At 39.5% G+C, this 27,903-nt stretch overlaps 1 protein-coding gene across 1 annotated transcript in view; it reads right to left on the bottom strand.

The window, feature by feature from the left end:
- Positions 1 to 14,031, bottom strand: part of SH3GL3 (SH3 domain containing GRB2 like 3, endophilin A3) — a 57,077-nt gene extending 43,046 nt beyond the window's left edge. The window contains exon 1 of the mRNA XM_068143683.1: positions 13,883 to 14,031. Coding sequence (XP_067999784.1) covers positions 13,883 to 13,927 — 45 coding nt within the window. The 5' untranslated portion in view covers positions 13,928 to 14,031. The remainder of the gene's footprint in view (positions 1 to 13,882) is intronic.
- Positions 14,032 to 27,903: the final 13,872 nt, after the last annotated feature.

A 27,903-nucleotide genomic window follows, 5' to 3' on the forward strand; every position in this document is an offset into this window, starting at 1 on the left:
TGGTCCTTCAATGTTATTGAACTACTGCTTAGGTTTTTTTAGCACTTGCACTAGTCTCTGGGATTTTCTTGTCACCATAAAATATATTGATAACTCCTCCTCATACTCTTACTTTTTACTGCATGTTATTTTGATTTAAGCGGCATCATTCTTAATTTTTTGAGTAATCAGTCCTGTAGTTTCCACTGCATTTAGTACATTGTGAAACACCCACATTCTTCTGCCACCCATACAGTCCCTGCTACTTGCTACTCAAGGCAATCCATCTGTTCCTGCTGTACATGGATCGCACACATTCCACTTGAATGAGCAAGATTTTTTTGTCTCCTTTCCTTGAGAGGTTTCTTGTTTGTTTCCTTCTTTTTAAAAAGCCATTTTAGTTGGCAGTTTACACAAGCCCTTAAGTTCATGCTCAGCATCAGAGCACGGACAAGTAATGGGCTTCCTGTTCCTGGGACAACTACAAATGCAAGAGAGTTTTTAATGGTGTTACGGTCTCATTACTCAAAATATTTAGAAAGATTCAACAATGTGCTCCCAGCATCTCTGCAACACTGCTGACTTCACTGGGATTTACGCAAGGCTCTTAGCAACAATACCCAAAAGAGAAACAAAAGGCTTAAGATATCTTAGTCTCTTTGTTCGTGCAAACTGTGCTCACCATTAGTTTCAAAACCTACATGGAACACACAAGTCTCAAACACTCTTGTGTGCCTCAAAGTTTTTAATAATCCTTTCATTCCCTTAATTGAAAATTGAAAACTCCAAAAAATAAAACCAATATTTTTCATCACTCTGCAACTGGTCTGGAGAGGAAGTCACTGCATGTTTTTGCCTAACTTTCATAACTCTAAAACATACTGGTGGTTTTAGGTAGCAACGTGTTGTTACATGCAATATTACAAACTGAAATGCAGTTGGGAGTAAGAGAGCTTCCTAGCCACACTTCTATGAAAGACAAGCACTGTCTGTCCTGAATCTCCTCAAGACAATTCTTTCTAGTGGTAACAGCAGCACTGCAGAAATGCACTTCTGACTTTATCCACAGAAACAGAATAGAACTTCCCTAAGCATGTACACAGGACTATCTGCAAGTCACTGTTATCAAATTTTGATTATTAAAGTCCATCTTTAAATGAGTGACAGAGAGAACTGGAAAGCTACTGGAAGCATAATTTACACACAGAACCCAGGCCTCTGCAGAAATCCCCAACAAGCTCTGAAGCATGAGTGCAAAGGAGGTCAAAAGGCATTGTCCTTCACATGGCTTTGCAGCAAGAAATTCCAACAAAAAAGGCCATACATCCAGCAGCAGCAAAACAAGCTGAGTCCCATGAAACAGGAACCTTTAACCACAGCTGAAGAGATAACCAAAGGGCAAATCTCAGCCACCAAACTCATTATGCAATAGGAATGTCATGATACTTATATTCTTCATACAAAACAAATTATGACCCTTTACATCTTCATTAAATGTATACAATTACGAATCTACATAGAGAAATGTGTTTGTCATTATTAATACAACAACTCTAAACTTCATAGCATACAGAATCATTAGAATAGAATAGACCAGACCAGGTTGGAAGAGACCTTCAAGATCATCACATCCAACCTATCAACTAATCCAACCCACCTGATCAACTAATCCATGGCACCAAGCACCCCATCAAGTCTCCTGCTGAACACCTCCAATGATGGTGACTCCCCCACCTCCCCAGGCAGCCCATTCCAATGGGCAATAACTCTCTATGTGTAGAACTTCTTCCTAACATCCAGCCTAAACCTCCCCTGGCGCATCCTGAGACTGTGTCCTCTTGTTCTGGTGCTGGCTGCCTGGGAGAAGAGACCAACCTCCACCTGGCTACAACCTCCCTTCAGGTAGTTGTAGAGAGCAATAGCATCTCCTCTTCTACAGGCTAAGCAGCCCCAGCTCCCTCAATCTTTCCTCACAGGGTTTGTGTTCCAAGCCCCTCACCAACTTCGTTGCCCTTCTCTGGACACGTTCCAGCAAGTCAACATCTTTCCTAAACTGAGGGGCCCAGAAATGGACACAATACTCAAGGTGTGGCCTAACCAGTGCAGCGTACAGGCGGAGAATCCCCTCCCTGCTCCTGCTGGCCACACTGTTCCTGATGCAGGCTGAAATTTGAGATCACTGCTTGAAAAATTAAGTACAAAAAAAGCAAGATTTGCTATTTTTAAACCCCTTTAAGATGTGCCATGTAGAATGAAGTGCATTAATTTAAGCCCTAATTGACAGGACTTCCAAGAATGCCTGCAGTAACTAATTAATTTTACAATTATTTTTTGGATTAAGGAAATAAAGGATTTTTTTTTTTAGTAAATATTTGAATACTATTTTGAGCAATCCTTGTGAACACAGTGGAGGCATCATTGCAACTGCATTAAACACACAGATAGATGTAAAATTCCAGAACACTAGAGGAATAGAAAAGAATCACAGAAAGGCTTTTGCACAGCAGTATTTTATTAGTAATTACAAGTGGCACACCAACACTTGTAATTTTGTCTGTGTAAGTCACTCAAATAGGAAATAACTGGCAAGTTGATAGAAACTGAGTTTGCTGTTGCATCAGTTGCATCAGTTTGGCCATGCTGTCTTTCAGTCACCTGCTAGAATAATAGTAGGCATTACTAGAATTAGTGTCAAGGCTTCACATATGTCAAAGTGCTGATGCAAAGACTGTCTGGTGAATTTTACATGTTCCAAATAACAATCAGGACGTGACATTTACTTGGTCTCTCCAATTTCAAACCTTTGCCCCTCATTCTATCACTTCAGGCCTTTGTAAACAGTCCCTTCCCAGCCTTCTTATAGGCCCCCTTCAGGTACTGGAAGGGAGCTATCATGTTTCCCAGAACCTTCTCTTCTGCAAACTGAACAACCCGAGCTCCCTCAGCCTGTCCTCATAGTGTTCCATCCCCCGATCAGTTTCATGGCCCTCCTCTGGACGCAATCCATCAGGTCCATATCCTTCTTATGTTGAGGGCAGCAGAGATGGACGCAGTACTCCAGGTGAGGTTTTACCAGAGCAAAGTGGCAGAATCACCTCACTCAATCTGCTGGCTTCTGGCTGCTTCCCAAATGTGCTGATAGACCAAGAGGTGTTAAGTGCATTGTTACAAATCTGTTAAGTAAGCTATCAATAGCACAAGACTTCTTAGTCTGGATTTGTTCTTTCTTCTTTGCACCAGGGTGTAATCCCATGGAGAAAGACTTAATTTCTGCAACCCCACGCTAATCCAATGTACAACAACAACTAAAGAAGCTCTGAAGAGTGTTTGCAAAAGAAAGGTAACATAAGCAACAAATATAACTGATAAAGAAACCATGTAATCCATCCTAGACCTTTGACAGAGACTCAGCAACCCAAGGCAGCCCTGCCCAGAACTGGTGTCCTTCCATACAGTGAATTCTCAGTTCTTCCATAAATAACAAATGCCAGGCATATAAATGTGGAAATGGAAGGGCATATTTTTTGCCTTCAAAGAATATTTTGGGCAGAGGAGTTTTTCTGCCCAATGGTCTAAAGGTGGTGGGTGAGGAAACAGGCTATGTACATGTACACACTACATTTACACATAATAATGGAAGTACCATAATCAATTTCCATTTACCCACAGTAAAACTGGGGCTCCGAACTTTGAGGCAGAGAGCTAATATGGTTCATACCTCCAGGGATTTTTCAGTTTCAATGCATGTCAAGATTTCATTGATTAACTGATTATTAACTGTAATAATATATACATGCATACTTCAAATTGTTGAATAGATTTTGCATAAAACCAAACCCACCTTGAACGAAGTCTTTTGTTTCACCTTTAAAAAGAAGCTGGAAACAATACAAATATTCTTCTACCACAAACCAGGTACATTCAAAAAAACCTGCTCAAGTCTAAAGTCCTCACATTTAACCATAAATGGCAACAGCTATCACTGCAAACATCTGTTTTCTTTGACCTGCACAGAACAGCTCTTAGGCCAGATGGACACAGTTGTAACTTCATGGCTAGCGCAGATAAATCCATGGGATGCTGACTTTTGAACACAGATAATAGATTTCATCATGCTAATAAGCAAGAACACATTGTCTTTGGGAAACTGGATCACCTTATACTAATACAACATTTAGGCATGGCCAAATCTCTAATGGTAGATGCTTCTATTTTCCTTTCCATTTGTGCTACCTTGCTTTACAGATTATTTTGAAGACTCAGCAATGCTGAAGCAACTTGGTAAGAGCTGAGAAAGTAAAATGTGGAAAACAGTTCTAGTACATGGTAGTCTGTTTACCTCAAATTCTGGCATTCAGCGTCCTTCAGCTGCAGAACAATTGAACAAAACCTTTAGTCAAAAACTTCATCCTGTCTCAAATATACTGCTGCTGAATCACAGGAATCATAAGACCTCAAGGAGAAACTGCTTGGGGTGTCACACACACACACCTAGATAAATCCAGAATAAGTTTTTTAAATAGTTTATTTCAATGAAAGCACATCATTATAAACCAAGAATATCTAAATGGAGAGAGCTGTTATAGGTTATGACCATATAAAATATCTCAATAACTAAATACCCCAGATTAAAATAAAAGAAATAAAAATAATGTAGAAATCATGGAAGAACCATTTTTATGATATAAAAGGCTACGTCTATAAGGGAATCACATCAAAATACACTCAGCTGAAAATATTGACTGAGATCTTCTGTAATTAAAATAGCTTTATAGAATGGAAGGGAAAGAAAGGAATCTCTCCACAAGAGGATATTAAATGGCAGCATGAAGTTGGGACAACTAACACCTAAGGGAATTTATGAGGCCCTGAGCAGCCAAGACTGGTTAAGAGGCGTCCACACCCATGGGAGATTAAAGTAGATGATCTCAAAGGCCCCTTGCAAGCTAAGCCATTCTATGGCAACAGTTCAGAGACTGGAACAGGACAAACAACAAAAAAAAAGCTCACACAAACAAGTGAAAAGAGCCAACTTTCTTCACACTATATTCATATCAATAGCCAAAGCAAATTTATCATCATTTTGGAGTCTTCCTCACTCAATTAAATATTGTCCCCAGTGTCACCAAAGAGGTTTGTAAACTCCACACATCATGAAGAATCGGGCACAGAAGCTACTGACACAGACACTAGCAGACAAATGAAGTTTCCTCTTGCTTTACACAGACATACAAAGGATGAGCGTCTCCTCCACCTTATCTGTCCTTACCATACATACCCATAGAGGTGAGCACCCACCATGCTCCAGCACTGACATTTGCAAGTTTGGCAGGTGAGCAACTTTTAGTCTATGTGTGCCTTCATTTCCTTTACAAACAGTGCTCCTGTAACTGGTCCACTCAGACCACAAGAAAGCAGTACAAGTATCAAGTTTGAGGAAAAACCTACAGAGCATAACTACTAATGAAAGTATCCATTGAAGACATTATCTTGGAATTTCCTTTCAACATTTTTCCTCAAATATGAAGGTACTTCTGCAAGTAACTTCCTTCCTACCTAGGCTTATCATTCACTTGTGTTTGTGTGTGTCTTCCCTAGTGTTCATCACAGAAGTTTTCCCACTGATTAAATTTAAATACTGTGACTAACACCAGCACAAACTTTCATTAAATAGTGGAAGGAAAAGGGAAAGCTCCAGTGGTCTCTGAGCATGTGGAGGGGAAGTAACAAAGTTTTGCCTGCAAGCTCTCCTACTCTCCAGAAAAACAAAGAAAGAAACAAAACCCAAACAAAAAAAAGCCAACATCAACAGAGTAATTTCAGGAAAATACTGCAACTTACAGGGATAAAAACCAGGTAGGGAATACTCATATGTGGAAGTCATTAAATGATAAACAGTTAGTCCTAAAGGTAAGTAACAGCTGCCATGTTCCAGAGCCTTCAGGCAGACATCCAAGCAGCTTATACCAAAATTCACAAAAATTCATCCTTACATCTTTAAAAAACTTAACATTTTCTTTGGAAGGAAATTTCTATGCAGCAGACTGGAACTGCTGGCTCTGAACTGATTAAAAGATATAGTCTTTGATTAATAATTTACTTTAAGGGGGTTTCTTCCCCTGCCACTATGCACACACCTACAGTGACACAGATGCCAAGCTGACAGGCGCTACATTCTCCACAGGAAAGTGTGCCCATGTTTGTGGCATTCTCTGACTGTGCAGATGGTGCAAGCACCAAATTTCAGTTTGTAACTCTCTCAACTGGGCTGCAAAAGCAACATTCATAATTCTGAATCAAAACAATGGCTTTCTGACCTCCAGTCCCATATTGTATTTATGGCACCAAGTAACCTTTTTCCCCTCCCCTTACTCTCTGCTGGGGAGACATCATCACCTGAAAATCCTAATTTCCAAAATACTGCTTGCCCATTCCAGAGGGGCATTAAAATCAGTAAAGTTAAGTGAAAATACCATATTTTGCCCTGCAGTGGCCACATTTATATGGGAGATTTAATCTAAACTTCTATCTGCATTTCTTGCTTATCTATACATCTTATGCAAAATAACAGAGAATTTAAAGAAAGCCCACAGTGAATGTGACATGGTTATTCTACACACCTCTTCAAACCCCAGCTGAGTTTGAAACCAGGATTTCTAATGACTGGACATTGCATCTATAGTCTGCAAACACATAATCTACCTTTGGTTCTTCTACTGACCAGCTCCTTAACCTTCAAGTCGCTTCACCTTTACGTACCTTATTCACACAAATAATAAAACAAGAGTGGGGAAAAATGAGAACTACCTACATCTGCAAAGCACTCATGATGGAATAAAAGGGCTGTCACCTTTTATAGTTGGTTTTAATATTTTGTTTCCTTTTTTACCAAGAAAAAAAAAAATGAAGTATTTTCCACAGTACTTCACCTCAGGTCTGTAACCTGAGTGCACAAGAACAGAAATGCTGCCAATCATAGAAAATGGAATTTTAGAACCTCTTGATTTCCTTTGAGTCCTGGATTCTTATAATCATGTTCAATTCCTAATCAGGCTAATTTCACTGCAGTTGTAGCAATTCATTAAACACAGGTACAGTATCAAAAATGTAATTTAATTAGGGTAGTACAGAAACAGAATTAATTCTCTTCAGAGGCTTGGCATTGTCCTTTGAATAGAAAGCATGTTAAGGCCAAGTTATTTTTGTGTTTCCCATGCACAGCTGCTGGTACTTGAGATGTTGCAAGAAATTAACTGATATATTCTCCCATTAATGCATGTAACTCTTCATAGCTTTAATAATAGAAACATGTACATATTGATAGGACACCAGAGCTTTAGAAGATAGAATTCAAGGTCTAATCTAGCACTTGATTAGTCCTTTTCTAACTGGACTTGTTAAAAGCACTGTTAAAACCTTCATCTTCAACCATCAACTAGTCATAAAACCCCAGCAGTGGTGTCCTTTCCATGAACAGGGAAGAGAGCAACAACGAGAACACAGCACAGTATAGAATTAGACTCTTGCAATATATTTGGGTGAAAGTGGCAGCAACACAGACAGAAACAGTTTGCACTTGACAAAGTTTGGATTCTATAGGGTTCACATATGGGACACGTTTTGTAACTTGAATTACATGCATGTTTACAGAAACTGTAGGTGTTTGGGTGGTACTGCTCTGCAACTGCAGCTATATTGCAACACTGAAAATACACAACTTACCTTAGTAGGAAACAAGCACTTGGAGTGCAGTTTTATAGGCAAGATTCTGACCCAAGTTACACAGTTAGGCTGCACATTCCTGTATAACAGACCCTTCACTGAGTCATCCCAGACTCCTATCAGTATAACTAAGCATAATTTGCCCTCCTATATATACATTATAAGGTCTGTCCCAAGTTTTATAGGAATGCAGCTTCTTCATAGAAATATATCTTTTCAAGATATTTAAGCAACTTCAAGTAACACTTGGCAAATGATGCCAAAGAAACCCTAATGCAATGCTTTTGCTGTGCTTCACTTGTCTATTTGTTTTTCAGCATTGCAGGAAATCTCAGGAGACTGCACCGCAATAATATTACCCAGCATGTGCCGCAATGACTCAGGCAACAGTGTGAGCTAGGGATAGAGTGCCAGCTCTCACTCATACTTTCAGGATGCCTGTGCAATACTCTTCAGCAAAGCCAAGAATCTATAAAAGGGGCACTTTCAAGGAGAAAGTTCAGCTTCCATTCCATTATTCCGTACAACTTTCTATTGAATGGCATTGCAGACTTCTACATGTAAATATTTTATGTGCAAAACATAACAAACCTTCTTCCCAATTGTAGCTGCGTCTCTGCTAGATTCCAAACTTACAGCATTATGATCCATCTATTGTAAGCTTTGAGAGCTGTGCTGTTAAAGGTTGCAGAAGCACATGATTGTTACCTTACTATGCTAATTTGTATGCTGACTAAAGCACTCCAAGTTTCTTTTTTCCGATAATTATGCCTTTCTGGCAGGCTACTTAGCAGGTGATAAAACACAATTGTAAATACGATTGTAAACCTAAATCTTGAGAGGTAGTTCCTCCTCCTCTCAAATCCATCAGACATAGTTCCAAGTACTGAAAATCACCTTCATGCCACACAGAACTCCTTCTAATTTCCTACCTAACACCTCAGTAATTTTGTCTCGGGAAGCAAGCTTCAGTGTAAGCAGAGTGGGCTGCACAACTAGAAGTCATCCATGGATGTGAGGGCAATCTGGCTGTGATATCTGTCACCTCATTGATCACTAGGGTTGTGATTCTGTAGAAGATAGAGGAATGTTGTTTTTTTTCTCCCTGCCAGTGTCCAAGGGTTTTCTCTCCTCTTTGAAACATGCATAATTATCCAGTTCAGAGGACCTTAGTCAATTAAATTCTAATGTCATTTTCACCACTGCCCTACTTCCACCATTCTGTAAGATTTGCAAAAGAATATATCCAATGATCTAATAAAAACTAGGAACAGGACAGCAGCTCTCTTTACTAAGATCTTAGATTTAGCATGCCCAAGTCAGGATGCATGTGAAAGGGTAGTATCACTAACAGGCTGCACGATAACAATCTAAAGTAGTAGGAAAAATACAGCTGCATGTAGTCAATGAAGTTTCATTTCATGTCTCACTCACAAGTTCAGGTTCTTTTTGTACAAAGCTAGTCTTCCTCAGCTTACCAAAGTGCTTCCTTTGCTAGCAAGCACTTGTGTAAACAAAGTTTTTGTGTATTAACTCAGTGTCCACATGGACTTCAAAAAAGGCTCAAATATTATGTCTAGGTTAGTATCATTCCTCTACAATGTAACAGAAAAAAAATAGTCAGGACAACAACCACAACAAAAAATCCACAAAAAAAGAAACCCAAAAAACCAGTCACAAGACTTATTCTGTCCTGGGAACAAGAAGATCTTGACTCTGATCTGGTCTTCATTCAAACAGATGGGATCAAAATGTCACATAAATCAATGGAGTAAAAGCAGACATCTGAAAGCGAAGCAGCAGCATCCCTACAACTGCTGGTAATAGCCAAGAGTTTTTAAAAATGCAATAGAAAAAGGTCTTTAAAAACATTGCTAAAAATTAAAATGAATGCAGTGCTTGGAAAGACAAACACCATTCAGGATATGTAAGAGATGGAAGCACAGAGCACATGCTTTATTTGGTTGTTTTGGTTAGAAAATCTGATCACCCCTAGGCTTCATCTATAGACAATAGAGCCAGCTCCTGATTCATACTCTCTTGGAGCCTCTCTTTCTTCACTGACAATAGGAGAAGGTTTAAGAAACCAGTCTGCATGGGCTAACAATAACTGCTGATGCCTACATTACAAATAAGATATTCACAATAATTTGCAGTCATGTGTTTCCTCAAAAAAGTATTTATTTTTCCTGTCACTGAGAAGCTAAGCCTAAGAAATACACTGTGAATAAGCTGTTGATAATGAGACTGCTGCTATACACAGACCTTAGCTACAATTAATGGGGGTGGAAAAAAAAGACACAAAACATGAGAATTTGAGGTCAGCAGCAGATTTCCTAGACCAGCATTATGGCTGAGCTTTCAAACCACCCTAAGGAAGGGAGGTTCTCGGCTCACTAGCCTGTAACTACTGTGAAAAATCACTTTTCTTTACATCAAGGTATCAACCTGGCTGCAGTTTCAGAGCACAGAAGAAATTGTAATAGCATCTGCTGCCTATTAAGGCTTTCTTACTCACTCTCTACACTTACTGCTTTTCTAAACACAAACACTGCTCTAAAAATACTCTTGGTATGCATCAGAAGATGCAAGTCCTCCCACCATCTGGGTTATCCCACATGTACAACCACCACAAGAGCAAGGCCCTATGAAACCAGGCAGAGATACACCCACTTACATCAAAAGGTTTCAAACCGAAAACAGGAAAAGCAGTAAGGCATGTCAGAGGCTGAAAATGACAGGACACTAATTTTCATCACAAGGAGAACTCCCTAAAAGTTAATTTAAAAATCATATCTGTGTGAAAATACATTTAAAACCAAAAGCTTAATTCTGTGAGACTTGCACAGGAGTTAATCAGCTCTGAGAAACAAACTGCCCTCATTTATCAGCCAGTAAGAGGTGGTAAGATGGCACACAACTTCTGCTTGGTTATTTCCTTAGTCAAATATTTGAGTTATATTCAAGGAATTATCAGTGACATTATACTGACAGAATGGAAATGATCCTCATTCCAGTCCACTTGAGTGTTTCAATTTAAACTTATAATCCAAATAAAGAAACACAGTAAAGAAAATTCTACTGTACCTGAAAGACACTATTTGCTAAATAGCAGATGTTTATAGATAAGCTTTGGGTCTACAGCAGAAGACATTGTAAGGGTACAAATAAAGAAGGAGAATTGCAACATTTTATGCTGGAATACATAGAAAAATAATTAAGACTTCACTCTCTGGTGTGCAGAATTTACTGCACTAACCCAAGCAGATGCTCGTAACTCCAGAGCTATGTTCTGACTATCACCACCAGCTACCTTGGTGAAAACCTATACTTTTTTTCACTGGGGAAAATAAAACACAACTGGATAAAAAAATTCTAGTTTAAAACCATCAAGAACATTGATTGTGAATTAATGGATTACAAACAGAGATGTGGTGACTTTTTGCTACACCAACCCAGTCTGCACTTCTGCGTCATGTCTAATTTTCGTGAGAGCGTTAGTAACCATTAAAAGTTAGCTGCTGACCTTTTATGAAGCAAACACTTATTTACTCAACTGCAATTTTAGATAAACCAAGCTGATATGCACCAGACAAACATCCCAGAAATCTCGAGTGCCTGAACAAAATTGTAAGCACTGTTTGCTTTTTTCAAGGACTCTGTGAACTTAAGAGTTTAAGCCTACACGCCAAGGTGATCACAGCTAGTTAACACTGAAGTTGTACATAAAGACACACAGATGAGGCTGGCTTTTAACAAGAACAAAACCAAAACATGTTTTCTGCAACAGTTAAGTGGTTCAGTTAGAATACACACTTACAGAATAACTTTATCTACTTTACATAATCTTTCTGTAACTATATTACTCTATATTTCAGTTAGAACTCTTGTTTATTTTGGGTGAAGTGTATTGTAGCATTGAAATAGTACCTTTAGAAAACACATGGATCTTGTCACTTTGTCAATAATTGTTAAATACAGACTGTCTTTTCAGGTTCAAATATTATTCCTTAATCACATGTTCTGGCACAAGTCTCATTCCCTTCAGTATTCCTCAATGTCCTCTGGGAAATTTTCCAGTTTTTGTCATCTGCCCCCAGTCCCCTTTGGGAGCACTAAAGGAAGTAATTTCATTCTTTCTTCAAGCCATGTCTGCCTCTGGTGTTAACAGTCACCCTTAGCACCTCTCATCCATTCAAAACACTAAGGTATAAGTCTCCTTAAGTAGTTCTACAGTACTTGGGGATTTAACAAGTTTTTGTTGAGACATACCCCTTTCATGCTCTGCAGTTGCTTATTGTAGCATTTTGTAGAAGAATTTAGCAAAAAGCTGGAGTGCAAAGACTTCCATTTTGCATGTCCCATTTTGTGGCGTGTGGCACGGACCCCGATTGGTGTCTCAGGAGGCAAGAGAACATCAGTTTCAACAACTGTTTAGTTTGTACTTTTACATGTATGGGCATGACTGTGTCTCCGTAGATCAGATAAATAGATCAGTTCTTTAGACCTGGATGTTTTGATCAACTACCTACATTCTGTTTATTCTGTTATCCCTTCCCCTACTGCTTTACCCAACATCCTATCTGAATTACTCCAGAATGAGATCTTAAGAAGCATCTAATTTCCTACTGAACAACATTTATTTCTGAAGAGAGACTTCTTCAATCAACTTAAATCAAATGCCTTGCTCAGTCCTGCATTTAAAAATAAGTGGAAACTATACCTTTGACCCACCCTGAGAAGAATAGTATCTGAACTATGCACTGCTGTTCCTTACTGTGATGAATAATGGATGTCATACCACAATTTTTTGATAAATATACTGTCAACTTCAATACACTGTTGTTCCTTTTTGCCATTACTACCTTTAACAGATTCCCACACACCCCTATTTTGTTTTTTTTCTTGTTTTAAGGTTTACCTGGTATCTGGGCAGGATTAAGCAACTTGCACTGTTACCAGCTGCTAGATGAGACAGCACTTGTGGTTACCTCTCTAACTTCCTTAGCTGAAAACCTTCTGCTTCTTGTGTTACAAACTCACCATAGCAAGGGCTGCATCACTTATCAGGGTAAGTTAAGTGCAAAACAAGACAAAACCTTTCATGAATTGTCCCTGGATTTGTTTGCCCACACATTTTCTCAAAGAAACAGTGGAAGTTAACAAAAAGATACAGATTAATGTCATTTTTTAAGATCTGTATGTACCGTGAAAGAAAGAACACTCCTGAAAATAAACATTAGACACAACTATTTAGCATTTCTATATCCAAACAGCCCACATTCTGTCTCTGGGCTGCTGACAAGCTGAGTATCTGAAGGAGGACCTAGAAAGAAGAGTGTTAAGCACTGAACAAACTTTTATTTTCTCCACTCCTCGACAAGAGCAGCTGTCCAATTCAACTGCATAGACTGCAGATGCTAATGTCAACATTACTGTTATCATTAATAAGAGCTAACAGAAATACAGATCTCTCAGGCCTGGAACCAGCAAGCAAAGACCTGTGGTTCCCAAAAACCTTCAGTGAAAAAATCCCACTTCCTGAAGTGAGGGCACCAACGTGAGGCTTTAGGTTGGCACTATCGTGCTATGGAGCTCAACCTGTCCACCTGCTTGACAGAAATCAGTGGAAGTATTAAAGAGAAGTACATGAGAAAAGCAAAAACGATAAAAGAGGTCAGGAGAAAATGAAGGTTCACCCAGGAAAAGATGAGTACAGATTCTAGAAAACAAGGGAAAACTCTAGAAACATATGATACCCTCTATAGGACAAACACCTGGTATGCCAGGTAGAATAAACCAGTGGTTTGTGGAAGAACCCTACCATGAGCTCTGTGAGGAAAAGCTAGTACCTACAGCCAGAATCCTTAACTGAGGCCTCAGAATGCAAGCACAAACAGCAAAATATTAACAACTGAAGGAAGGACCTGAAGCCCACAGGAAAAAAAAAATGCTACCCCCTCTTGTAAGAGGCTCGGGCAGTAGTAGAAGGAGAAATCCAGAGGTAACGCTGCAGGAAGCACTCCCTGGGCTGCCAAGGAGTGATGCCGACACCGGTCGACGAATTCGCTGCGCCTTGCGGCGGGCGGGCAGGAGCGGGCGCAGAGCCAGATACCCATCAACAGCAAAGCCCCTTCCAAGGCTCTGCTACCGTTCAGGCCCCCAAAACTGCTGTCCTTACCTGGCTGGCTTTGTGAAACTGCTTCTTGAGCCCCGCCACCGACATCTTTGCCCCGCGGCTGCCCGAGGCAGCCGCGCTGCCCAGGCCGAGCGCCCGGCAGGTTCCCGCGACCGGCCCAGCCTCGCGCTGTGTCACCCGCACCCGCCGCTTCGGCGCCCGAGGGAAACATCGCCCTCCGAGCGCGCGCGGCAGCGCCACCCCATTGGCCGCCGCTCGGGCCCATGCAAATGACAGAACTGGAGTCGCCTGCCCATTGGCCGCTTGCAGGCGCTATGTAAATGAGAGCGCTGAAGACGCCCACGCTGTGATGTTGCATGGAGACAGCGGAGAGGGGGAAGGCGGTGGAGGGAGCCAGAGGGTCCCGGCTGCGGCCTGCGGGCGGGGCCTGAGGGTCCCGGGTGCGCCCAGTGGGAGGGCGTCTGCTGTGGGTCGAGCGCGAGGGTCCTTACGTGCTGGTCGTGCTGCCTCTGCAGTGAGGGCATCCCTGGGATCCAGGAGATCCTCGCTGGAGCCGCAGAAGGCTTGCTAGCTCTGTGATTCAATCTAAGTAGTTTTATTGCGAATAAGGCTCCCGTTTTCTCTTTATAGATCTCACTTCTTGTGTTTGCATAGAGCACCTCTGCTTGAGCTCGTTCACCCCAGATCTATTACTATACATCGTAATTTCAATTAAATTAATACATGAAAGCCCCTGCAGTGCTCCAGAAGATGACGTGTTGGGGATGTACATCAGAACAATATGCACTTGGTTGTTCAACTCCACAGCAGCATTTATTGTGCTCAAGGTTCGGAAAGGCACAGCCTCCCTCCTGGAAGGGCAAGTGCACTAGAGGGAGAATGCTGAAAGAATGGTTTAGTTGTTTGCTTGGCTGTTACAGGATGGATTTCACTGCATGCTTGAAAAGGACTGTGTGTCAGCAGTGTGCTGATACAAATATGAAACGTGGTTATGCCCACACTGACAAAGCATCTCCAGACTACACTTGAATTCTGGGGAAGATATGCTCTGCTATGCACAGCTTGATCCTGGCTGTAAGATCACTTGGGAGTTATGATTCAGCTGAAATTTCTGCATGGACCTAGGAAGCATTTCAGAGGTAACCTCGATGGCTGCAGCAGGGCTCTTGGTGCTAGTCCCTGTCGTGATTACTGCATTTTTATTGGGCTGGAAAAGAAAGGCATTTCCAGAGTGTGTTACAGTTACTTCTTTAGAATAGCAGATGACAATGGCAAAAAAACAAGAACTTTCAGAGTAACTGTCTTGTTAGAAACTGGAAGAAAGAAATCACTGCCTCAGCTGTTAGAAACAATTACATATCACTACGAAACAAAGTATAAAGACAGACATATTTGTGAATGAAGGCTTTCCTACTGGCTATTATTTGACAAAGGACTCTCTGTGCAGGAGAGGCAGAAGAAACAAAAGAGAAAGCAAAGACAATAGCACTAGCCAACATTCACTCTGGAAGACAATTTAAGGTGCAGTCCTTCCAGGGTTTTGGGCTGAGCAATGTTTGAAAGAGGTCTCAAATAATCATGCAATCTGTTGCTACCTGTATCTAGGGAAAGAGCATTTTCAGCCTTTTTACAAGTCAACACGATTACACCACAGGCACACAATTTCAGCACTAGCTTCTCTCCCTAATTGAAACAGGCACCGAGATGTTAACTGTCCAGGCCAAATTGAGCACAGTTTAAATTAGTAACACATTTGTAGAGATCTTGTGAGAAAATAAGGCCTAAGCTAAGAAACTGGAGTACTGTAAAAGGTATTAAAGCAATTTCTCAGTGTATCATGGAATTGGAGAGAGAAGCCAGCTTTGGCTAATCTTCAGCTATAAGAAAGGATGGTCCAGAAGCAAAGAAAGGAGTTTGAAATAAGTCACTGTGGAGAGGACTCAATGGATTATGGAGTCAGTGCAGCTGTTAGCTGTAAAATTGGATTAGATGAAGAACTTGAGTAAGGCTGTATGTCTATAACTTCCTCTATTTTTTTTTTAACTCTTGCTTGTAAGCCAAGGGCAGCAGCCATGTTGTCCACACTGAAGTGATACAAGAATTTGCAAGTGGGAAATGTCCTGTGAAAATTCAAATTCATGGCCTAATTGTTCAGTGTTACAGACAAGATGAAAACCTAGGTAGTGACCTAGATCAAATGGTCCAGCTGTTAACACTGTGGTAGAGACACCCTGCAAAAGAGATTGGTATTCAGCTGGGATATAGGCAGAAGTTATACAGCTTGTAGCCAGTAATACATGCTGGCTAAGCAATAGCAAAGAGCTTTATAATCACAGACATAGTCATATTTCATGAAATAAAACTGTTGTGATTTGATGGATGATATTCCTTAAATTTTACAAAAAGTTCCTAGTTCAGTCTGTAAAATGAGGGAATTCAGAAATAGTACAAAAACTATAGGAAGTGGTTCAGATAAATGCTGACATGATGGAAAAAATGCTTATATAAAGAATAACCGTTACAAGCAAAAGACAGGCCAGGACATACAACTACTTGAGCACAGTTAAAAAATGCTTCACAGAGTCTGGGAAAGAGGGGGCCTTCAGGGCAAAAGTTCTAGATGTCTGAATATTTAAACAATTACATTCCCACTACTCAGAGAACAACAGATGATGACTCCAACATGTTATTGAATCAGATGTGTTAAAAAGGGACATTTGTACAAACTGAGAACTAACTGGACTCAAATCAAAACAGTGACTAGAAAGTATGCACTGGCCACTTACATGGGAGCACTGAGGTTGAAAATTGGTTTCACAAAATTCAGGCAAGATAGATACTTGGATAATTTATCCAAGTATCATAAATTCACTTGGATTTCAGCGTGGCTAATACTATGTAAAATATGCAGTCAGCAGAAGCATATTCTGAGAAGTGGCAAACAACCTCATAGGCACTTGCTTTTCAATGACCAAATTACCTTACCTGTATGAGCTGAAAATGCAATAGCAGTCATGTGAACTATTATGTTTTCAGCAGAATAAAAACTAGAAATACCTTTAAAATTATCCAGAAGCACCTTAGCTCTTGCCAACTACATCCAGATTTGCTTGGATTCCTCTTAAAAATAATGAGAAATCTGATGGTGAAATGTGATCTGGTTCTTTGGTAGTTAGTGCCGCAAAAGAAAACGCCAAAAAGGGGAGAAAATTGAGTCTGTGATTAAATTCTGTTGGATTTGATTCTGAGTCATGCTGATTAGCTTAGTAAAGCACTGGTTTATTCCTTAAGGCTTACATATTCTATGATTCTGTATTCAAAACAAGTTACTATGTCTCAGCTTACCTTGCAATAAATTTCTATGCATGGCACTAGAAGAAGACTTAGAATGTACTCACCTAATCCCAGACAAGAATAACTACAGGGGAAACCAGCCCATTGGGTAATCAAATTATTGCTTACCAAGACCGAAGTAATTGAGAGAAACCTGAGACCCCTTCCAAAGAAGGTTTTCATCTGTAGTTGAAGTAGAGATAAGCAACTCCAAATTATAGATGAATAAATGGAAAAATACACTGAATTCTCTACATGAAGAAGTCTGGTTTCCCAAAATTCATCTTCAAAATACCAGCAATGTATGTACATTTCTACAGGGTTCTGTGCCTTTCAGCTTGGGAAGACAAAAAAGCAAAGCAACTACATGAGAAATGCTGCATCCACAGGACTATGTTGAATCTGTGGGGAGAAGTTAAGAGACAAACAAAAGTGAGCAAGACTTTCAGGATTAGGTATGATAGCTGCTAACAGTTCACAAGGACTATATGAATTAAATGGTAGTGCAGTACCTGGTTTGTATTTCATGTCAGCAGTCAAAACTGTGGTCATAGGCTATGGGCTTTTGTCACAGGAAAATAATGCATTTGAAAACTAGTGTTTAGAAAATAAGCATTCTGAAAAGGTGATCTCTATGGAAATTATGACATTTGAAAGGCCAGTTGGCCAATGCCCTACTCTACAAGAGCAAACTTGTAGAAGCTTTACAAATAAAGCAGGCTGAGATCTAAGGTTATGTGTGCTTCTAGAAAGGTGGGAGTTCATTTGGTTCAATAATTGTAGAAGAAAAGGGGAATTCTAAACTGAATTGATAATAAATGAACTCCAAAGGACTAAAGCACTGGCCCAAATTTCATCCATTTCATTATTTTCTTGGTGTCAGCTCCCACGTTTGATGTTGCAGGCAAATCTGGGAGCTGCCACTAGGTAAACAATGCTAACAGCAAGCTACCCCAACAGAAAAGTCAGAGGAGAGTTCTACAAAAACATGACCAAAGCAGTGAAGACATCTCATGAGCCTGTTTTATCACCCTTGCTACATACCAAAATGAGACAATTGTTTAAAATTAAATAAAAGAAGTTGATTATATGAAAATATGTTCATGTACAGGAGCAGGCTAACACTGTGGGGTTGCTTCTAGAACATAAGCAACTCTGCGTGTCGTAGCACTTTCTCTGCAGATAAACTAACTCAGGTATTACTGACATGGCTCTGCATTGCAGTATGTATTTCATAAGAAAGGGAAAAGAACAGACAGTTTTCTCTACACAGCCAGCACTGGCTGGAACTTGGAAAGCTCCCTATTCCACATGGATACTGTTGGCAGTTAGAGCAGGAATGTATGACCCTGAAGCCAGTAGACACTTTGGCTAACCTACTTCATTTGTTTAGGATGCTTATGTTTGCTCCCCAGATCTTTTAACTAAATGTAGCTAGTGAATTATTTTTGGCATATGTGATTGTTCTTCTCAAGCTGATTTTCCATATGTGTTGCTTTACCATTATCCAGATCTGCTTCTTGTCTCTTTCCTGTGTTTATATTCCATATGCTTCTCCATGATCCTGCATATACCTTCTATCCTCACTTACTTTCTTGGCTGTTGTTCTGCATGTGTAAACAGCAAACCAAATGCTCATTAGGTCTTACGCCATTAATTAATAAACATGGTTATAATTTCTTTTAAAAAGATATAAAAATATTTTAGATGAACTGAAAACCTAGATATAGTTATTTTTAAAAGTTGCATATGTGTATGAGCAGGTACTCTCATTTTGAAAACTTAACAAAGTACTTTTCTTTTTTATATGCAGCTCTGTCACGTTGCATCTTGTAAAAGTTTTGCAATCATAATCTTGCAAATTATGGATGGACTCCTGAAGAGCTCCTATTTGGAGAACTGTTAACTGTTATGAGCTTGTGTTGTTTCTGGCAGCAGTAAAAAAAAAAATAAGGTTTTGCTATTAACATACACCTAAGCACTCACAGACAGCTCTAGGCTGTTCAACAAAAATGAGTTAAACATGTTAATTAGAATAAAGATGTGAATGTCCAAAGTTACTCCATAGTGGAGACAAATCTGGAAATAATCGTATTAGTTACTGCTAATCCTGGCTATCCAGAGCATTTTTGTTTGCTCCACGCTTGAGATTTCTAACTTGATAAACCATTGAAAAACATTGTAAGATGTTTTCCTTTTGGTAGGTCTCTTTGTCCTAAACTGAAACATTTAAATTTTCTGGTCAAATTGGGGGGGGGGGGGGAAAAACCCTGTATTTAAACTCCCAAATTTGTCATATTCAGTACAGCAGCATTACCTCACACAAGCAACTGGTTTGCTTACTTGAGCCTCCCTTTTGAGCTATGATCCCCCAAGGGACTACATCTCCCATAATGCATCTGTGCCATGTGAGTGCCCGGATGAGCATCTCTGCTGTGTTTGGTAGAGTAGAACCTACTGCACTGTGGGAGACGTAGTCTAAGCAGGAGCCCGGCCAGTGAGGGGCAACTTCAGCACATTGTTGCAAAGTGGAGCTTCTTCATGGTGGTACATCCGGGTAAGAACTCCACACTCCACAGGAAGAGGTTGGGATCCAAAATGGACCTACACTTTATTTTATTTTTTTTTTTTTTTTTTTTAAGGACAGAAAAAAATATGTTGGAAAATACCAAAAAGAATTTCTGAGCAAAAGTTTTTTTAACCTCTTTTCTGGGAAAGAAAAATTAGCCTATGTAAGAAACTGACTTAGTTTAAGAGAAAAAAAAACACCACAAATGTTGGTCTATCAGAAATAAGCACATAAGAAATGCCCCTCTGTTTGCTGGCCTTGCTAAAGTAACTGTGGTCCTTCTTAGCAAAGAATAAGGCAAAATAAACTGCAACTTTAAAAGAGTCAGTGTGGTGATGTGCAGAAATGTCGCTTTGTTCTCAAAACATTGCACCTGAGTTATGTCCTGTTATCTCACAGGTAACAAAAAGAATAGAATAGAATAGAATAGAATAGAATAGAATAGAATAGAATAGAATAGACCAGACCAGGTTGGAAGAGACCTTCAAGATCATTGTGTCCAACCCATCAACCAATCCAACCCACCTAAACAACTAACCCATGGCACCAAGCACCCCATCAAGTCTCCTCCTGAACACCTCCAATGACGGTGACTCCACCACCTCCCCGGGCAGCCCATTCCAATGGGCAATCACTCTCTCTGTATAGAACTTCTTCCTAACATCCAACCTAAACCTCCCCTGGCGCAGCCTGAGACTGTGTCCTCTTGTTCTGGCGCTGGCTGCCTGGGAGAAGATACCAACATCCGCCTGTCTACAACCTCCCTTCAGGTAGTTGTAGAGAGCAATAAGGTCACCCCTGAGTCTCCTCTTCTCCAGACTAAGCAACCCCAGCTCCCTCAGCTTCTCCTCATAGGGCTTGTGTTCCAAACCCCTCACCAACTTCATTGCCCTTCTCTGGACTCGTTTCAGCAAGTCAACATCCTTCCTAAACTGAGGGGCCCAGAACTGGACACAGTACTCGAGGTATTTAAAGGTAATAGAAATTGAATCACTCACATCCTTCAACATATTCCTATCTTTCCTGCAAAGGCAGTACTCATGGTCTCAAGGTAGATTCCCAGCTCTAACACACACTCCCAACTGGACAATACACTCTGCAGAAGTTTCAAACACAGACAGGATTTCTGTGTGCAGGTACAATCCAAGCACAATGGGCACTAATCTGCTGCACACAGCTGCCTGTGTTCATCAGAAAATGATATTCTCTTTGTTGGCAAAGCTAGCACAAAATCTGAAGCTGAGATGTCACCAGGAGAGTAACCCTAGCTTTGGGAAGGTGTAAAGAATATTCATCTTTATGTCAAAACTACTGCATCACAAACATTGAGGACTGTTTTGAAGCAGAATGTTGTAGCATTCTGGCATCAACTGGATCACATTTACTGTTTGAAATTCAGTCTAGAATTTAATGCAAATGCTCTGCAGTTATAGAACAAAACTTTAAGCATCATCTTAATAGATCTTGGTCTTCCAATGGTTCCTTTTCAGCAGAAAAAGGACACACTGGAGAACATGTGCCTTGCTTAAAGAATGCAATGCACAGGCTCCTTCAATAATAATTTATTCAGGGCAATCATTCAAATTATTATTATTTTTAGATAATAATTTATCAGGGAAAAACATAATCAGCAAGAAATCTGAGTGGAAGTCTGAAATAGCACACACTGTATGTAATGCTTCATATTACAGGATAGAAAGTCCTGTCAGCTCTGTGACAGTGTCCTTATATAATACACAATATGAGCATTTCAAAGAATTTGATATTTAAAAGCAATTTGAATAACAGCAAGTATCTTGTAGCAAGTTTGTGAATATTCAGACATATATGATTTTAACAAAACTTTTACAGCATGAATGTTGTTTTGCTTTGAGTGTAATTTAATAGGTCTTTTGGGATCTGCCAGGTTTGAACATCTGGGAATCATCACATGTTGTCTGTTGATCAATGAGGCAACAGGAAAGGCATGATGTGACACAGATGTTAAATGTGGCAGTACTCCATAGACCGACTGGATCACAAATGGGAATGATCAGACTTCGAAAACTCTGATTAAGATTCATTGACTGGATAAAATTTTTAATTTCCCCCTGCCCCCCAGTTTCCTAATTATTCTGATAACAGTGGGTATTAGTGATCAAAGAATTAGTGAAACTGGCTTATTTGGAGGATCAAAATGATGTAACTGCAGACAAGGACTTTTACTATCTAATACTTTAGAGCAAAATGAATAGAACTTGCCAAGTCCCTGCTGTCTCATCATGAAGATTAATGTCTACTACTGGATAACTGTGCCACTCCTTGTAAAACAAAGAATACATAAATCAGATTTATTGTATTAGTTTAAGTATCATGGTTAATTGAGTAACTGACACTATACTAGGAAACCTTTTTCTCCCCTCATAGTCAAAGAAGAAACAGCACTATTAATTCCTTTAACTGCTAACCATGAATGCCACCTTCTGGCTATGTACTGGAACACCCTCAGAGGGCGATGGGGGAAAAACCACAGATTGCACTCTGTAGTTACCAGATAATCACTTCAATTAAATATATCCTAAAAATGCGTGAAATACAGATGTGCCTCCTGACCTACTTTCTAGCTTGTTTGTTGAAATGTTAAAGGCACTCACCCAGATACTTTTATACAGTTTAAAACAATATACACACCTGACATGGACTTTCTGTAGAAACAAACTGACAACTCTTGTGTGTAAAGGTAGCAGGCTGAACGAGTATCACAAATGACATTCTGACCTAACTGAAGCTGACAGGACTTTTACCACTGCCTTCAGTGGGGCCCAAAGTTTCAGCCTACATTTTTTGAGAGCTGCTCTTTTGAACCAGAATTTCAATTTTCAAAAGTTTTTTAAGGAACTGAGGCATATATTTGTCTGCAATTCAGTGGGCAAAGGATTTTAAACAGGAAAGTGGTCCTGCAAAACAATGATGGTAAAGATTTGCAAACTCAGGGACAATCTTCTCTACAATCTGACCAGATTAGCTGCTGCCTTTATTCCTTGAAATTCTCAGTCAATAGACTTACAGTTGTTTAGTGTTGCTCTCTCAGGTAAAAGAATGTTGTACATACCAGAACATGTTCCTGGAAGCGATCATATTACCATGGTGTAATGGACACCCAAATCAAAGCAAAATTCTGCTCTGGCTGCTCGGGTGATATACAGAGAGCAGGGGAAACAAGCCAGGGAATTTCTCTCACCTGGAGAAGCAAGTAAGAAGCATTTTTTGAGTTCATGAAGAAGAATATTTGGGCAGACAGTAGCTGAAATGCCCTGCAGTTAGAGATTGTTTTAACTCTATTACATTTAACTTAAGTCCTTTTTGGTTTTTTTTCCCCCTCCCCTCACCTAGCTATTCAGCTACATGATTTCTTACAGGCTGAAATTCTCAAATCATAGTTAAAACAAATTTCAGTGAGTCCAATCTTAAACTTAGGTATACATGACCAGTCAGCTTTTCTCAGGCTCTTTTTGCTTGTGCCTATCAGTTTCTTTACTGTATCATACGCAAGCTGAAAAATCACTTAACCTTAATGTAGTCACTGGGCCAGTTCTAATTTGACAGATATGCACTAATTTCAAAGATTCAGTGAAGCAGCATACATGGGAAGAAATTTAAAAATAGTGTCAGCTCTTTATATTCATCTCTGACTTGTTTAATATACATTTTCCTTGTAAATAAAAAAATTCTATGTGAAGATGCAGGAGGGAAATGATGAATTTTATTATTTTTCTATGTTAAACATAGTGGCTTTTGATATGCTGCAAATGTGTGGCTCTTCTGCAATAAATAAACATAGCACCAAGCTTTATCTTTGTTGTTGTTGTCATTGTTTTCACTCTTCTTTGGAGAAAATAAAATATGGGGATTCATTTGAGCTTACACTATACATCTGCTCTTCCTACAGTGTTGTACTTGTTTGCTTTTCCTGATAGGTCATCTTGCAAGTATGATCCAAGCACTGATACATGGAAAGCAGGTACCCACTTAATCTATCTATACAAATGTCTACAGAGTTTGTTATTTTTCTCAGCTGCTATCTGAGAAATCTGTAAGAAACCATTTATAATTTTGACATGTATACTAAATTTTGGCCTATCTACTAGGTAATGGAAAGCACATTTGTGAATCCTTCCTGGTGGTTTTGGTTTCTTTTGGGGTTTGGTTGGTTGGGTGGGTTTTTTTGTTTGTGTTGGTTTGGTTTTTTTCCCCCCTTCAACTTTGATTTAAAACATTACAAGGATTGTAAGAATCTTAAAGTACTATGCTTCTCCTTTGTAAGGGTGATAACAGCCAGGGTGCTACACAGACAATAGTGTGTCTTGGGTGACTGTGGTTTGTTGGGCTTTTTTAAGGGAGAGGAGGAGTTGAGGAGACAAGTGTGAAGGCAAAGAAAGAAAAATGCTCCAACCTGAGGGAAACTGTTCCAACGTTTTCTTTTCCATTAGTGATACTATCTCCAATCTGTAGATGGCAGTGATCTCCCACTGCCTGCTTCAGTAAGAAACGGGTGGTGGTACTGGGGAAATCCTAAAATTAAAACAGCTATGCAAAACAGATGTGGGGAAAACAGTTGTGAAGTTAGCTTAATTATATATATATATATATTTTTAATCTAAAACCTACTTAAAGAACATAGGAAGCTCTATCCATTATCATATTTCCATCATGTAAGGGGAAAATGCCATTCAGTATCTATACACTTGAGTACTGAATGATTTTGCTGACAAATTCCAGAATATTGTGGGGCATTCTGAAGATCTTGTATGTGCCTTTGGTATAGTTCATTCTTTTAAACATGTTTATTCAAGGAATATCTCCCTCCTTTGTCAATTGTTCAGCAGGTCTGTATTAGCTGTTTAATTTGGGGTGTTTTTTCTTTTGACACTGGCATTAGTTTTCACTTCCATTCAAACAAAATACAGAAAACAGAGTGTGTAAGGCCATCACAGTATAGTTTAGTGAAGGGTGAGATGTGAAGTCCACTGAAATCAAAGAAAGTATTTCTATTCGTTTCAGTGGACTTAGAATTTTGCCTCTCAAAATCTGCTTGGCTTGCTGACTGGCAGAGAATTTTCAAAGTGTAACACAAAGTCTAACCTATATTTTCTCGTCATTATTTTCAGTTGTGGTTTGGATTTTTTCTTAACAATCCTGTTTAGAGAATTTTAAGATCTGATGCTTTTCATGGAAATCAGACTATAAAAACAACACAATTTTTGAAGTTCTATTTTAAGTGTCACATAGGCTTCTAGCATCAGATTTTAAATAGTACCTAGACACACAAATGCAGGTGAGGTGCCTCATAGGATTTCAAGCAGCATCTAAACAGCATTTTAAGATTTGCTTCTGAAGATTATAAATGTCAAGGAGATTTGGGGTTGTGTGGAGAGGAAGATGTCTACAATGCATGTATATGCAAAGCCCACAAAGAGCACTACCTAAGCCAGTTAATTTCTTCATATCCATTGTTTTCAGTAGAAAGCATTTTCCAAAGAGCAAAAAAATACAAAACTATTCATCAGCTTCTCAGGCAACCCAGTTTAAATGGTATGAGTGACTCCAAGTTGAGACATTCCTCAGCAAATAGCGAGAAATTATCTGTGTCAGGTTCTTCCATTTAATATTAAGTCATTTTGTCTCCTTCTGCTGAAAGATGTTTTGAAACATCAGTACACCTAATTTGCAGTCACTGTTTTACTGCATTTGAGCAGAGGCTTGTCAATGGTATGACCAGTGACAACTTTGACATCTTCTAGGGCAGAAAGCCAGTATAAATTACTGTGCAGCACTTAAATCCTTTTTTGAAAGCTTAGCTGGGAGTTATCTCCTTTTGCACAGGAATGTATCATATCCAATATGTTCTGGAACAAAAAGGACATATTCATCCCAATAGCAAGCTTTCCACTCATTCCAGTAGAAAGATAAAACCATCTACCTGACGTCACTGTCATGAGTCCTTTCTGTACATGCATCCTACATTTTCTCCTCCAAATTTTGCCACCTTATTTTTGCAATGCCAAATAGCTTTTCCTTTTCCCTCACTAACCACAGCCTTTGAAAGCCAGCAGCATCATTTCTATCTAATCTGTCCACATTGCTTAACCTGCAGTTCTAAAAAAGGATTTGTGTTTTAATGAGCTAGTGTTTAACCTTTTATATTCCATTGCCAAGAAAAATAATCTATGAATCCTTTTCCAGTATCCAGTACTCAGTTTCATAATATACACTGTCCACCCAGGAAAAGGCAGCTAAGGATGGATGTATGGCCTTATTTTCTATTTACATATGTTCATATGTATGTATCTAGACTTGCTCTTTTCCCTCACACTACTGTCTGAGAAAATGGAACAGAGTGCAGAAAATGTTGGGGTTTTTTACCTCATATTGCCCTCCCTCCAAAAAAAGAGGACTATTGTGAGATATTCAATTAAATCTAGGTTTAATATATCCACTCATGCTCTAAATGCATGCAGTGAGGTCTCATCTTTGGGAGTTACTCTTGGCTACTTCACAAAAATGTCAGCATTAGAATTTTGCAAAAACCCCTCATTTTATTAAGCCATTGGCTCAGTTTGCTTTGCATTTACAAGGTTGTTTGCAACATGAACTCAAAGTGTGCTAGGGCTCTGCATAACTCTCCCATACCTTCCAGTTACACTGCCTGTCTTGCACTATTCTTGCTTCTTTCTGCTTTATTCTGTTCCCATTCTTCTGCTCCCTCTCTTCATCTTCCTAATTCATTCCACATGCCCTTGAATATGTACCATGTAAGCTGCTGTTTTGCATTCCACATTTGTTTATCCTGGGACTTATCAGAGTATCTGCGAATTTCATAACTTTCACAGATTTTTATCCTCTTGAAGCCTTTGTGAAACAAGGAAGTATATGTCAATTTACAGATGGGGAGTGGTCACACTATAGATTAAGTTAGGTGCTCAGGGCCCTACTTAGCCGTGGGAGCTGTATTCAAGTATTTCTTGGCTGCTGATCTCTTGTATAGATTGAACATTCCCGTCAAGCTACATCCCCTGCAATGCGCCATAGTCTCCTTTAGCAGTGAGGACAGGCCATCCCTAAAGCCTTTTTGGCTTCAGAGACTTCTGGGAGGTATGGACTGACTGGGAAAATTCTTTTTTTTTTCCTTAGAATGAGGACATGAGACACAAATGCAGAAATTTCAGAAAACCCCATTGCAACTTTTCAAACCCCAAATTTATGGATAGGTACGAAAAGGGAAGTATGTGGGAATGGGTTTGAGTGCCTGACCTACATTTCAATTCTACCACAAGAAATCAAAGCATCCTAAAAAATGAGAAAAGAATCAAATTAATGCAAAGCATACTTTACTCAAAAAACAGTTAACCACCTAAAAATGTTGGCTTCTGAGGAAAACTCTGTAATGGCCCTAGCTGCATCACAGATAGAAGAAAAGGAAAACCACGTAACTAAGATTTCACGACAGCAAATCCTTCCTCCTTATTTCAGAGCATCTGCTGTGAGGACAGCATTTTTTATTTATTATTTTTTTCCCCAGTAAAATTCACATACCTGTACATCAACAGTTAGAACAGTCTCTTAATGTTGGTTCTAAATTAATTTTTTTAGAGTTGTCAAAACACAGGAATGTGTATCCAAGTTTTACAACTCGAAGGGATGCCTTCCCAAGCCGTGAAAGAAGGCTCACATCAGGCCTGTGACTGGCAACGCATGAAATTTGCGTGCCAGATTATTAAGTATTCTAATTTAGCTCTGATGTGAAACTCAATGGTGAGCTCTACAAATAGGTCTGCTGATATGGAGGTAGCAACCTTTGAGGATGTCATGTGACTGGGCTGCCGGTGGGCTGTCTGCTCCACCAGGGTGCCACTTCCCTTTGATTTATCTTTGAGTCTAAGGATTATTTTTAATTCCAGTGTAGTATGACAATCCTATTTCAAATTCATTATTAGAGCTATCTATGCTCTCTGGCCACAGTGGATAACTAGCTATCTATTTTCCATGGAGCTATGCACTCCCTTTAAAACAAGCCTTATGCAGATAGATGTCTGATTTTCCTTATTAATTAAGGAAATTTTCCATATTAATTAAGGGAGCTGAGGAAGGCAAGAAAAAGGGAAATATATAATAGTTCACTTAC

The sequence above is a fragment of the Melanerpes formicivorus genome, unplaced genomic scaffold (genome assembly GCF_026170545.1).
Source record: "Melanerpes formicivorus ecotype bairdi unplaced genomic scaffold, bMelFor1.0.p_v2 SCAF_10, whole genome shotgun sequence".
Taxonomy (NCBI): domain Eukaryota; kingdom Metazoa; phylum Chordata; class Aves; order Piciformes; family Picidae; genus Melanerpes; species Melanerpes formicivorus.